Source organism: Dermacentor variabilis, chromosome 3 (genome assembly GCF_050947875.1).
Source record: "Dermacentor variabilis isolate Ectoservices chromosome 3, ASM5094787v1, whole genome shotgun sequence".
NCBI lineage: Eukaryota > Metazoa > Arthropoda > Arachnida > Ixodida > Ixodidae > Dermacentor > Dermacentor variabilis.
Genome location: NC_134570.1, coordinates 70230702 through 70243496, shown reverse-complemented (window position 1 = coordinate 70243496; position 12795 = coordinate 70230702). Strand labels below are relative to the sequence as shown.

Sequence of the window (12795 nt, the reverse complement as noted above, 5' to 3'; positions counted from 1 at the left end):
CCCGCGTTGCAATCATTCTACTGGTACGGCTTCGTTTATTTGTCCGTACATGTACAAATAACGAAGCTGCCTTGCTGACTGCGCATAGCGTGCGAAATGAAACACAAACACGAACGACTCGATGAAATGATTCCCACAGAAAGCTCCCGGCTACACGTTCGAAACTCGCAACTCCTAAAACCCGTACCCCACCCCCCGCCCCCCTCCTTCCAAAAAAAAAAAGAAAAAGAATTACTCGTCATCAAACAAGGCACGGAGTGAAGCTTAGCGAAGCGCACTCCCCGTGTATGTGTATATATGTGGTCGCATACGGGAGGAGGAGAGATCCGCCTCACAGAACGCGTGCGTCCGGCTGCTATACGCGAAGAAGCGCCATACGTGCGCTGACCGGCGCCTCCCGATTCGCATGAGAGCGCAAAGACTTTCGACCAAGTCCTGCTGTTTCAAGACAAAGGATGCGTTGGCTCCTGGTGAAGGGAGGAGGGGGGATGAGTGTCTGCGTGCGCGAGTACGAGTGAACCAGCGGACAACGACGCCTGCTATGGCCCACGGGAGGACGAGGAGGTATACGACGGGAAGAGATCGCTGACCCCTCCTCGCCGCGCGAAAAGAAGCGCTGCCACAGCGTCCACCACCGTTGGGTTGCGGCCGTGCCACTCATTCGCACTCGATTCTTTCGCGACTGTCGCGCGCGAACTTGCAAGCGATAGTTGTTACGGACGCTTGGCTAACTCGGACGCGTCCGGAGCTGTGGTCAGGGCGCATGCCATAGCGCCTTCAGCGCGTCGGTATACGCGCAGCTTGTATACGCGGCGCATCGCGCGTCCTCAATGGCTAACTGCTCCGTGAACATAGGCGTGTGCGCTTCGGAGTTGTGTGCTGCCCGCGTCCTTTTTAATTGGAACACGTAGGGGTTTGCGACACCTGCGCACAGTAACTGCTAGGAGTCGTTAACCGGTAGGAGTCGAAAGAGCACGCTCCTCGACGCGCGCCCCAGGGGGACCACGAGTACACCACTTTCGGGTGGCATGCACATTACCGCCGGATGCGAACGGGCCCGACAGTACGAGTGCGCCAGTCGCCATTAGGAAACTTGTTGGTATGTGCGTACCAAGAAGCACCAATGACGTGTGCGTTAGCCAAACAAGCGCTGTCGCTCTTTATGTGTCACGTAGATGAGAAGGACAAAACCACGAAACAAAACCACGAGAAAGGAGGGCCCGGTTCCGCGAGGCTGGTTTCCAGAACAGCGCCAGCCATCGTTGTCAGTGCTTCGAACTTTGTGCAAACTGCGAGTCTCTCGAACACCCCGCGATCGCTGTCGGCGCGACTGCCTTAGCGCTTCGAGGGATGTCTCGCGTGATGAAAGACAGGGCGGCAGTGCGCCCCCTTGCTCTGCGGGAGACGCTGGCCTTGAAGAAATCCCGCAGTGCCAGCGCGCTGGGTGGCGGCCCTTCGTTTGTACACGCGTACATACATACTGTTCGTTACCAGTACCACTATACTGCCCCACAGGCTAGGATGGCTACGACACATTGCTCACGATTCGTGCACGGTGCGCGCGCCGATACCGCGGTTCTATAGCTTGGAAAGCACGTGACCTTGCGTGTTCCAACTGTTGCGTAGCTCTTGTGAGAGAACTTTACACGTATGCGTTGTTCAGATTGTGGTGTCAAGCCACGTGTCTTCCAGACATTTGGAAACGCGCGAATGAAGTTACACGTTGCTCTTTTCTTTTTCTTTAATTTTTTTTTTTCATGCTTGCAAGCTCCTGATCAATGGCAGCTCCTACTCAGCAATACGCGGTACATGTTCGTTCTGATCCAGCATACAACCTATCGAAAATAAACAAAAAAGAAAAGAACAGAAAGAAATGAAAGAAAGAAAGAAAAAGAAAGAAAGAAAGAAAGAAAGAGAAACAGTCGGCCATTGTTGACAGCAGTCGAGTGACCTTCTTTATTTATGTATATTTACTTTTATGTTTTGCTGGTTGAGCCTATTGGGTGTTTCTATTCCCTGCATTTACACGGTCATTGACGTCAGCGTAAAGGAAACGTGTCTCATGCAAAAAAAAAAAAAAAAAAAAAACAAGGCAAGGCGGCGTCCTAAATGATGAGGTAATCATTGCGAGCTTCAACCGGGGCACCTTCTCAGCTAATTTCGGTCCCAGGTCCACCAGCCTAAAGAAGCTGTAACTAGAGTTCTGTTCCACAGAACCCTTGTTACAGATTTATTAACCTCGTGCCCCGCAGAACAAACTAGTCGCGTAGCTAACGCGCTCTCGTACGCGTCGATACGGCATTCAATAGCAGCTGCAGGAGGGGCCAGCTAAATTTACGCGCTCGGCCAGGGCAGTGATGCATCCGGGCACGCCCACTCGCACGCGCGCTGAGCTTGCATAAGTGGCTTCGAGGCACTTACTGTTGCGGCCGGCGCTCCCCGAAGTCGCGTCTGCACGAGCCAGTTCAACAGATGGAGAGGTCAAGAAACCCGTGCGCGGGTTAAAGAACGCATTCGTGCCCAGCAGACAGTGCCGCGGAGCGCACGCGGTCCGATAGTTTTGTGTAACAAAATTGGCAGTCGTACGTACGACGACGTCCCTCTCTCTCTCTCCGGTTGATTAGGCGGTGTTCAATTAACCCTAATCATCGTTCCACTCCGAGATCGTTACACGAGAGCCAGCAGGAGAGGAAACGACACGGAGCAAAGGAAGAGAGAACAAACACAACGCGAGCAGAGGGAACGAGGCAGGTTGCCATAATCCCAGTGCACTGCACTCTCGCTTTTCGCGTCGGGCAGGAGCGCTTATAGTCGCACGCACGCAGAGCGGTCAACAATGCGGTAAAACAGAGCGCGCGGCCAGCATCCCACCGCGAAGCACCGCCACTACAACTTCCACTATACCAACCGCCGAGGCATTCGGGATGGGATAGAGGAGCGCCTAGGCGTCATTTATCAGGCGTCGCCGTCGCATTGAAGCCGTATATATATATATATATATATATATATATATAAGCGACGGAGGCGACGGCATGCAGTGCGCTCTCGAGCGAGGGACCCCGCACGCCGGTTCCCGAACAATTTTCCTATCGCGCGGTTCCCCTTTCGCGTGATGTATAGCCCGTGTAATCGCCCGGTGTTTAAAGCCAGTCACGCGAACGGGAACGTACTACCGCAGCACACCCGACGGCGTGGGAGAGAGAAACAGAGCGACTGCGCGCGCGTGGATGAACGAGAGAAGCTGCCTCATAGAACTTTCGCTCGTGCTTTATATAAAGCGACTGAAACTATCTCTCTCTCTCCCCTCTCTTGCTTGCTCACTCCGAAAGACACCAGACCGCGAAATGAGTGTCCGTCGAGCCGGCCACGCCGGACGCGCGAGAGCAGCGTGTGTGCATACGGGAACGAGCGTGCGTTTGCGTGCGTGCGTGCGTGCGTGCGTGCGTGTGCTTGCGTCTAATCTGCTATATATCGAAGAAGCAGCGGCAGACCGATGAAGCGGAAGATTGAGGCGGAAAGTGGTCGCTCTCACGAGACCCCCTAGCCCCCACCCTTCCCCAAAAGAAGCAGTTAAAGTCGCCCGACCCGGCCCGGGCATTCATCGGCGGCTGCATGACTCCGTCCGTTCGTCCGATTGCGTTTCGTTAGAGGGAATCTCACCTCGGCGCCCGCGCTCTGTTCCGCATACCGGTTTCGGAAATGAGTACACGAAGAAGTGGAGTCACACGAACGGGCCAGGTCTCTCGCGTAAGAGGCTCACACTTGGATTGCTCTTCCGCCGGCGTGGTGAGAAAGTACGTCTAGAGGACGACGGCCAAGGGGATATTAACGATCCTGATCAACTCCCCGAAACTGGCACCGAGATAGAAAAAAAGGAACGCAGGGATATTAACGACCTCCATCGCTAGGAAGCCTTACAGACGAGAGAAAAGAAGAGAGGGGTACGGGTGAAAAAGGAGATAAGAACAAAATGGCAATAGCGCGGCAGAGATAGAGAGAGCGAAAGTGCAGGTAAGATTGCGGGTGCCTTTTAATTAATCGTCTAGCATAACTCGCGTTTCATTCCGGCAGATGAGAAAGTAGAGAGAGAGAGAGAGAGAGCGGGTGGAGGAAACCACAAAGTGGGGAGTGCTCAAAAAAGCCGGCAAGATGTGAACCCAGTGCCAGGACTACTCGATGAACCGAACGCTGCCCGCCGCGCGGCGGCGACTGACTGTATAAATCGAGCGTGTGCTGCTTGCATAGAGAGAGAGAGAGAGAGAGAGAGAGAGAGAGAGAGAGAGCAAGGGCCTGCCGAGAGTCTCCGCACTGGAGCACATTCGGTTCGTCGCTCCGGACGGGGCGGGGCTTCGAGGCGTCGGCGGCGTTGTTATACAGAGAAAAAGAGTGCAGAACCGGCAGCCGTCCATGCCTAACTCGCAGTGTCTTGCACGGAGTGCAAGGCTTATAACAGAGCACCGGACTACACGAAAAGCTGTAGCCGCCGCCGCCACCAGCAACGTCGGCAAGGCGCGCCTTTCTTCCAATGCCAGCTGGTCTGGTTCAGCGACCGATGCTTTATAGCCGGCCAAACCCTCTCCTCCGGTGTCCGGGAGAGTTACAGTGCGAGGAGGCGCCCGCATATGTGCGTGTGTGCCGCCAGGACAGAGACTGCGGAGACGCAGGGCACACTGACCCTTCGCGAGCGGCAACTATCGTATAAGCATCGGAAGCGCGAAGAACACCGGGATCTGAAGGCATCGAATGTTTCTCAGTTACAGCTATAAGTATTGTTTTTAGGGCTAGCGACGTAAAATGGCTGCTGGTGCGTCGACCCTGTACTCCGCGCGATGATTTCGTCCTGATATCCAGGCCGGCCGGCGCGCGTTCCCTGCTGTTATCGAGTAAGGCGGGTAACCTGCCGTACGCGTTTTGGCCGCAGCACATGCATCATCGCGCGGTGACCAAGTTGTAGGTCGACGCTTGTAGACGCCGCACACCGGGAATACGCTTGAAATACGTCCCATGTGGTTGCCGCGACTGAAACTTCAGCGAACACGCGAGTACACGATGGTAACACGTGTTCTCTTTTTCTTTTTTTTTTTTTCTTGAGGCGCGATTCGTACAGCGCGAGTGCGTATACGCAAAGCGGTATTGTGTTAACTTTCGGTCGCCCGACAGTGCTGCCTTTGTTGCGAGGAAACAGGAAACCAGTGGCACTCTTTCATATAGAGGAATGCTTGGTGCAGAAAGTATCCACGAGAAGAGAACAGAACTATGCCGCCAAGTTTACGATGAAAATATACCGGAAAACCGAATCCGCGTAAGCAAACACGTCTGAGAAGCTAAGAAATGAATAGACGAACGACAATATAAAGTGGTAGAGCAGTCACCAATAACACAGACCTTGCTTTCCAAACAAAATAATCCTTATGATATTGCTCAGGTGGTTGAGAAAGAGGAAAATATTGGCGCTAGATAACCAATTGCACCTAAAAACCCGGAATCTCCAAGAAGTTTCGGAAACTTTCGTAATGTCCATTTGAAAAGAAGAAAAAAAGTCCTTACAATGAAAAAAGAACCTTGGCACGAAGCTCGCTATGCCTTGTCTAGGAAACTTTTTACCTTCTGTTCTTTCTAATGCAAGGTTGGCCGGAAAATGAAAATGGAATTTTTCGAGTTGATAGATGCTGTTTTCAATCCCGAGCGCAAAGTGCTGCGATGTCCCGTTTTGATGTAGCGACCTTTGCTCCTATAGAGCTATGTTCGCGAGGAAAGCTCGCGACGTGAAACGGGCTGTGATGTCGGCTTAAAAAGAATAGTGAGCGGGGCAATGAAGTTGTTGTACGCTCAGGCACCCGCCTCGGACGAGCAAGCAGCAGGCGACGCTCTCGAAGGTGAACGTCGCGCCGCGCGCGTGCGCCGCCCGTGTACATGATACACACCCACGCACACTTCGACGCCGCGCGTCGTCGCAGCACGCCGTGCGGCAGAAACATCCTCGATGTATAATTCACGCCGCCGCCGCCGCTAACCCGGACAGCGAGCATTTCGTATCGCCGTGCATTTTCTTGCGAAGCGCACGACTAAGGGGTTCCGGTTATTTATTGTGCGAGGAAGCTTGGCTCGCGTGCGGAACGCGGCGACATTCGCGACTGATGCAAGGTGTCAGTGCGCGCGACGGGTGAGAAGATGGCTGAGTGCTTGGGCGTACGTTATAGGCTGCATCGAGCCTTATTGTGGCCTTGTACCGGTTTCGAATCGCCGCCCCCCCCCCTACCCCCCACGTCTCCCCACCACCAAAGGACGGACTAGGCTCGGGAAGAAAAATGGCTGTTGACAGCCACCAAGGAAGCACATTGCACGCGCGTTCTCACCACGCGGCCGCGTTGCGGTTCTGCTGATTAAAGCTGCAATGTCTCTGTCTATCGGGTTGTGCGGCACGTTCGTCGAGATTATTTTAGGGGGTTTAGTGCGACTTCAATGCGACCTTTTTTCATCACTGAACGTTATAATTGAACGAGTATCTCTCCTGGCACTGCTGCAAAACCTAGGGACGTAATGGTTAGAATCAACCAATAAATAGCGACCCGATAGCGCAAGGAAATAGTCAGAGGACGGCTTCTACGTAACATATAGTCACTAACCAGAGTGGCAATCACACTAGAGATCTCGAAGTTTAAGTTAAGCACAGTCTGAGTCATCCGCTGCTACAGTAGATAATCGTTTAACACGGTGAAAACCACATTGCTAAAGCTGTTGCTCCCAGAAACAGGATTCACCGAGGAGTAACTACGCACACCATAGGGGAAATTGTGTAAATGTTATCATAACGACTCCTTCTGAAGCCGAAGAGAACAAGCGATTAAAGAATTAATTGGTTTTCAAGTGTCCATTTTAATGACGCTGTCATCTGGGCGCTTTCTAGCCTCTGGTGCAATATTTGCAAACAGCCAACTTGCGTGCAATGCATTTGCAGTTTACTGTCGTGCGATGCGCAGCTTCGCGCTAGTGATTGGGCGAGTGAAGAAATATAAAAAGAAATAGTTTTGTGCAACTTTCCAGTTCCTCAAGTATAGCTTGAACCTACAAATCGCCTCACCATGATTACCTCGGTGGAGCGATTACGTGTTGAGGCAGTGCGTTGTGTGCCCCCGTAGTATAGGCCTCATCTTGAACCGAAGGCAAACCTTGTCTCACGCATTTGTCCCTTCTTGTGCGCAGGTGACGAAGCGACCCCCCAGGCCAGGCCATGGGGCTACGGCACCTCATAGCTGGGCCCACGCTGCTGGTCAGCGTGGCTCTACTATCTGCCTTTTGTTTATCCACAGTCCTATCAGGTGAGTCAGCCGACCCCAGTTGCCAACGTTCCGAACGTTACCCGGCCGCTGCAATACGCATCTCCTGCGCATCATCGCACATTGCTAGCGATTATATACAGTTACGAATTGCAGCTGTGGAACGCCGTTGACAAAACCCACATGTGTCGTGTGACTTCCATGTCCTATATATATTCGTAGCACTCCCCCAGCGCAGGGTAACAAACCAGACTTGCATCGGGTTATAATCTCCCTGCCTTTCCTCTCTTCTATATATATATATAATCTCTTGACGCGAGATAAGAAATAGTACGATTCCATATTACTGTATGCGGTCACTTCATAGGGCTGTTACAGGGCGTGTGGTCTTTATTTCTTAATAGAGAAGCAATATGTTGAGAATTTCAGCGAACGACGTTGAAAGTAGTGCGTCCGCTACGCTAAGCGGCAACCACACGAAACGTATGTTCTGCCGTTGTATTTGATGTGGCCTTTACTTTATACTGCTCAGTCAACACTACAATCACAGACGAAAAAGCGGGTTGCTTGTTACCATGCCCTGTAGATGCAACATGTTACGCATTCTAGCCATGGATAAAGCGGTCTTGTCGCAGCGCTTGAAATGGAAGCGCAGACGTTAGGCCCAGATCTACGCACAAAAACATGCGTAGAATACGTTCCTTGCGGTCGCCGCTTTAGTCTTTACGACATGGAGATCGACTGGAGTGCGCAGCTGACGGCGCGAAACTCCGCCGCGCACTACCACGTTACCGAACGGCCGAGCAGCTCGACTTCAAGGATCGGCGTTGGCCGAGACACCGCGTTACTTAAACTGGATTCGCACGATCAATGACGCTGGCACAGCGAATGACTTCCTGCTGTTCCCAAATGGGCCCTGACGTTCGAGGGCACACGCAAGGCGAGTAAGTTTTAGGCGTTTACTTTACAGAGGCAGAGCGACAACCGGCGGTCGTCGGTTCCAGCTTTGTGACTTTGCGCACACGCTAAAGAAACAACGACTTAAAAAAAAAAGTGACACGGTGCGTAGAAAACAAAGTGAAGGATCCAGAACAGAGAGAAAGTGAAGCCGCAGGTGTAGACCTAGGGAAACTCGTGAGGCGACTCCATAGCAGGGAGGCTATCACTTGGCGACGGCACCAGCGCCTGCTCGACGTTTTCCCTTCACGACACTTTTTTTTTTTTTCGCGGTCTCGTTGTGAGACAAGAGACACGTATCGTGAGCCATGCGTAAACATTTCGTGACGTCCAAGGCCGAGTGAGGTCGAGCACCGCCACCGCAAATGGTGCGGGGCGGGAAAGGAAAAAAAAAAAAGAAAGAGCCAAAAGTAAAAGCGGGAAGCGAGCGACCGTCTAACCTTTTTTTTCCGTGGGACCATTAAGGGTGAGCGCGCGGGACCTCCGCTCGCGATTTCTTCTCATTCTTCTTCTTTTTTGACTCGCTCTGCTGTTGACACGCAGTGCGTGACAGTCGGTCATATTTTCTTCATCCCATCCGTAGCCAACGCCGCAGGCATGCTCACACACTTCCGCTCGCCGCGGCCCGCTGGCACGCTCACATGCGCCTCCTCGCATGCTGGAACATTTGGGAGCCCCATTCAGCTTATACGGTCTGTGTAGCCCAGTGCTCGCACGCTATGTACACACACACGCACACGCACGCACACACAGACGGCGCGAGCTTTCTGGCCAGGCGAAAGCATGTAGATTAAAAAAAAAAGTAATATATGCATACGCTAAGAATACGAACTTACTCCGTGGCGAAGTGGCTCATGAGTGCGCGCGTCATTACTGTTGTTGCACAATGTGTGCACTGCAAAACGGCGCGCAGAAAACGTGGGAGCGATGAAGACATGCAAAGAAGAGCCGTGGGTTTCGTTCCCTCTAATTCGCTTCCTGAATCCTAATCTGCCGGCCTTCTTGCATGCACACGGGTGCTGATGGCACCGAGAGCAGCGACTGGAGAGAGCCGCAAATGGCAGAGATCGAGGCGGCCGGATGAAGAGCGCGTTCCGCGGCTCCGTTTCGAGGAGTCCAACTCTGGACCATGGAAGTAAGACATCGTGGCGGAAACAATGGCGTCCGCATGAAAGATAATCAGTTGGCGGTGGAAATATTCTGCATCGTTTACTTGTCTACGCGCATGTCGTGCATTCGGAAAGCTCGCTTTGTAAACTACTTCGAGGAGAAGGAAAGGAAGTCGCAGACACTGCCATCTGTGTGTCCACATCACGCAATACACGGTTCACGGCAGGAGGGCATAGCCACTCTCCATGGCATCTTCGGCGCCGCATTAGTTGGTGTAACGCATGGTAGTGGCATGTACAGCGGTGAGTTCAGAGTTACGAAAGAAGCGTTCGGAGAGGTCAGCGGCAGGGTCACGGTGTGGGCGCACCCTCCCCTTTTCCTCTCATCTCCTGCTCCGCCCCCAGAAGGAAGAAAGAAAGTCAATGACCTGTGCAGAACCTCCACTAGAAAAGCCAACATGAACGGAGAGATAATGAGCGTATCCGTAGCATCTTAGTTGTTCGCGTGAACGAAAGACAAGACGAAACAAACGAACAAGTAAAACCGCAACGTCGAAAGTAACATCATCAGGGCTAACAGCTCACTCAGACGATTTTCGTTCCTCTCTCGGATGTCCGGCCTGTGCCTGCATCCTTCTTCTGCGCTCACGTGTCCAGCGCAAGAGCCGACCGGAACGGCACAGTTTAAAGGAACAGCGAAGAGCCGGGCGAAAAGCAGAAATCCCGGTGGAATGACCCCGCTTCGCACTTTCATGCAACCCACAAACGCGTCCACGGAGTGTGGCGAGCGTATCATTGCGTCGTGCGATACGAAACTGCCAAGGCGGGGAGAAAGGAAAGCGGCGAGGACAGTATGCAGCTAACGCGCTCTCTCGCCTTCCCGGCGCGGTTATTACAAAGCCTTTGAGTGCGGGGCATGGGGCAGAATAACCCGGTCCCGGGTAGTCGTTACTTGGACGATGGCACCCGGTCATGTGGGGGGGCGGAGTTCTACGGTGATGATGACAGTGGCAAGGGGCGTCGTCCCTGCCCGTCGGCGTCAAAAGAGATGCGGAGTTGTTGCGCTTATACGGCGTTGCGTTGCTTTTCTTGCTGTTCGCGGAGCAGGTGTCCGCGCGCGCGCTTAGAGGTGAACGTTGCTCTTCAAGAGAAGATGAGGCGAGTAGTTTCTAGGAAGAAGGGCGGCCGAGCCACTCGCGTATACACACGGAAGGACCCCTGCGCGCACTGCAGTACCCAAACGGCATGCGGATACACTGACCCGCATACAGAAAGCGAGCACACGACGCGTTCTCGAGATCCTGGCGCACAGTGTCAGTGTGACATCGCACGGCTGCTTTTTTTCTTTGGCGTTGCACTTGTTTTGTTCTTTCATCAGCGTTTTATGAGTATTACTATATTTTCTAGCAAGAGGAGTCGCTTTCGAGTGGTTCGTATACGCGACGTGTCTTTCTTTGCAACGTGTCTTTATATCTTTTTTTTTTCAAGCCATTCCGAATAACTTTTCTGCTCCTTAGGCTTCCGATGTATCCGTTGATACTACATTCCAGAAAAAGAAAAACTATCACGGGTATGTTTGTCATGCTTACTTTAAAGCAAAACAAGAAAATGAGGTGCTCAGGGAAGGAAGCTTCGAGGAAACACTTATTGAGGTCATCGTCGTAATACTAGCCGTTATAGCGTCAGCCAAGCGTCATTTTGGCTGGCACTTAATGATTCCTTTCAGTGATGCCCTGCACTTTATACATTGCACTGTTTCTATTCTTAGTAAGAAATAGTGACTTCAACAACATCCGAAAGCGTACGCGTTTTGATGATTAAACTCAAAACAGCCAGTTGATCAGGATACAATTCAGAAGAAAACAAAAAAATTTGCTCCACGAACAAGAAATGACATGGAGAAGTCATTCAAGACGTCTTACAAGTAAATGATATGAGGCGAATAAATCTCAAGCATTCAAGAGCTTAGGTCCACTAAGCAGGGTCAATTTCTGAAAGCGCCTCATCAGCGTGTCGATTTTAGTTGAAATTTTGTCTCTGTGCCACTCCGTGAGCCTGTATGCGTCCTCGTGCTATTAAGAGACCTGACAAATCGAGCAAAGTATTGACGTACCACCAACGTTTGATGTAGACGAAGCTAGGCTGGTATAATCTACAGATTCCTTCCGTTCAATTCTATTCCTTTGTTGTCAGTCACCGGTGACGGCCGTCTGATTCCGTTCATAAGGCGTACTTGGCGCCGCTAGAGCCCACGAGAAAGCGCGAAAAGTAGCACTGGAATAGAAACACGGTCAGCACGGGCAGACCGGCAAGTGTGATATCACCACAGCTGATGGAACTATACAACAAAGAGCAATTTAGAAAAGGCTACCACAAGTGGGCCTATCTCAGAATCTAGAAAACTCTACATGTTTATCTGAAAGCCCACGACGTAGAACCGAAATATCTGAACTTATTCTTCTTCTTGGCATGGGCGTGCGAAATTCCACTAAATATGGCGTAAATCAGCAAACATCTAGGCAATTCGGAATCATTAGGGCCGCAATAAACCCCGACAAATTGCACTACCCCGCAAATTAGACACGCTTACTCCCTCTCTCATTAAGGTGCCCACACACGCACACACAGCATACCTTTTTTTTTCCTGCCTGCGGACAAAAAATAGACAACCCACGCTCGACCGTTCCGACAGAACTACGTTTCAGCGTTTCCAGCTTGCGGCTATAGATTGGTTGCCTAATCCGAACGCACGCACACGAACGTGCCGCTAACGTAAGGCACACACGCACGTAGTACATACGTCTGTATAGACGGTCTCTGTCTCTTTTTTTTTTTTTCTCGCTTGTTTTTTTTTTTTTTTTTTTTCTCTCACTTGCCAACATGCGGCGCAGCAACGGGCTCCCGGGCGAACGGTCTCGCCGCAGCAGCGGCGGCGACAGCTACTTAATCGTGAGCGCGGGAGGGTGCTGGTGGGGGGGAGGCAAGCATCGAACTGGTTGGCTCCCCCGCGGCGCGGCCTGTCCGACGCCGTCGCCGCGTCACTTTCCCCGTTCCGGCGGCGGCGGCGGCGGCGGCAGCCGTCCAGTGACGTAACGCACCAGTGCGGGAAGAAGGCGCGAGTGTCATGGTCGCTGCACCTTGACCCATTTGCGGGGCCGACGGCAGCCGAAGGCAGCGCCGCGGTGGCCTCCATCTCTCGATGCGCTGCCGCGGCTGCTTTCACTTTTCATGCGCGCGCGTGCATGCAACGCCCCGTGGCTTACACCAGGCTGCGGTGAAGTGGGGGAAGAGGCGGCGATTGGTCGGCGAGTGTGCGGACGTTTCCGTGGCGCGGCTCTTTTTGAAACCGCGGAAGATGTTTAGCTGCACTTTAGACAAGAGGGAGAATTATCTTTAGTCTCGAAGATGGCGCAGCAGCAGCAGCAGAAATCGAGGAGAGCGATTCAGCGGCG

General features: G+C 52.5%; 1 protein-coding gene across 2 annotated transcripts in view; it reads left to right on the top strand.

The window, feature by feature from the left end:
• LOC142575853 (uncharacterized) overlaps positions 1-12795 on the top strand; it is a 156368-nt gene that overhangs the window by 69243 nt on the left and 74330 nt on the right. For both annotated transcript variants that reach the window (XM_075685554.1, XM_075685553.1), the window contains exon 2: positions 7204-7319. In XM_075685554.1, coding sequence (XP_075541669.1) covers positions 7232-7319 — 88 coding nt within the window. In that variant the 5' untranslated portion in view covers positions 7204-7231. The remainder of the gene's footprint in view (positions 1-7203; positions 7320-12795) is intronic.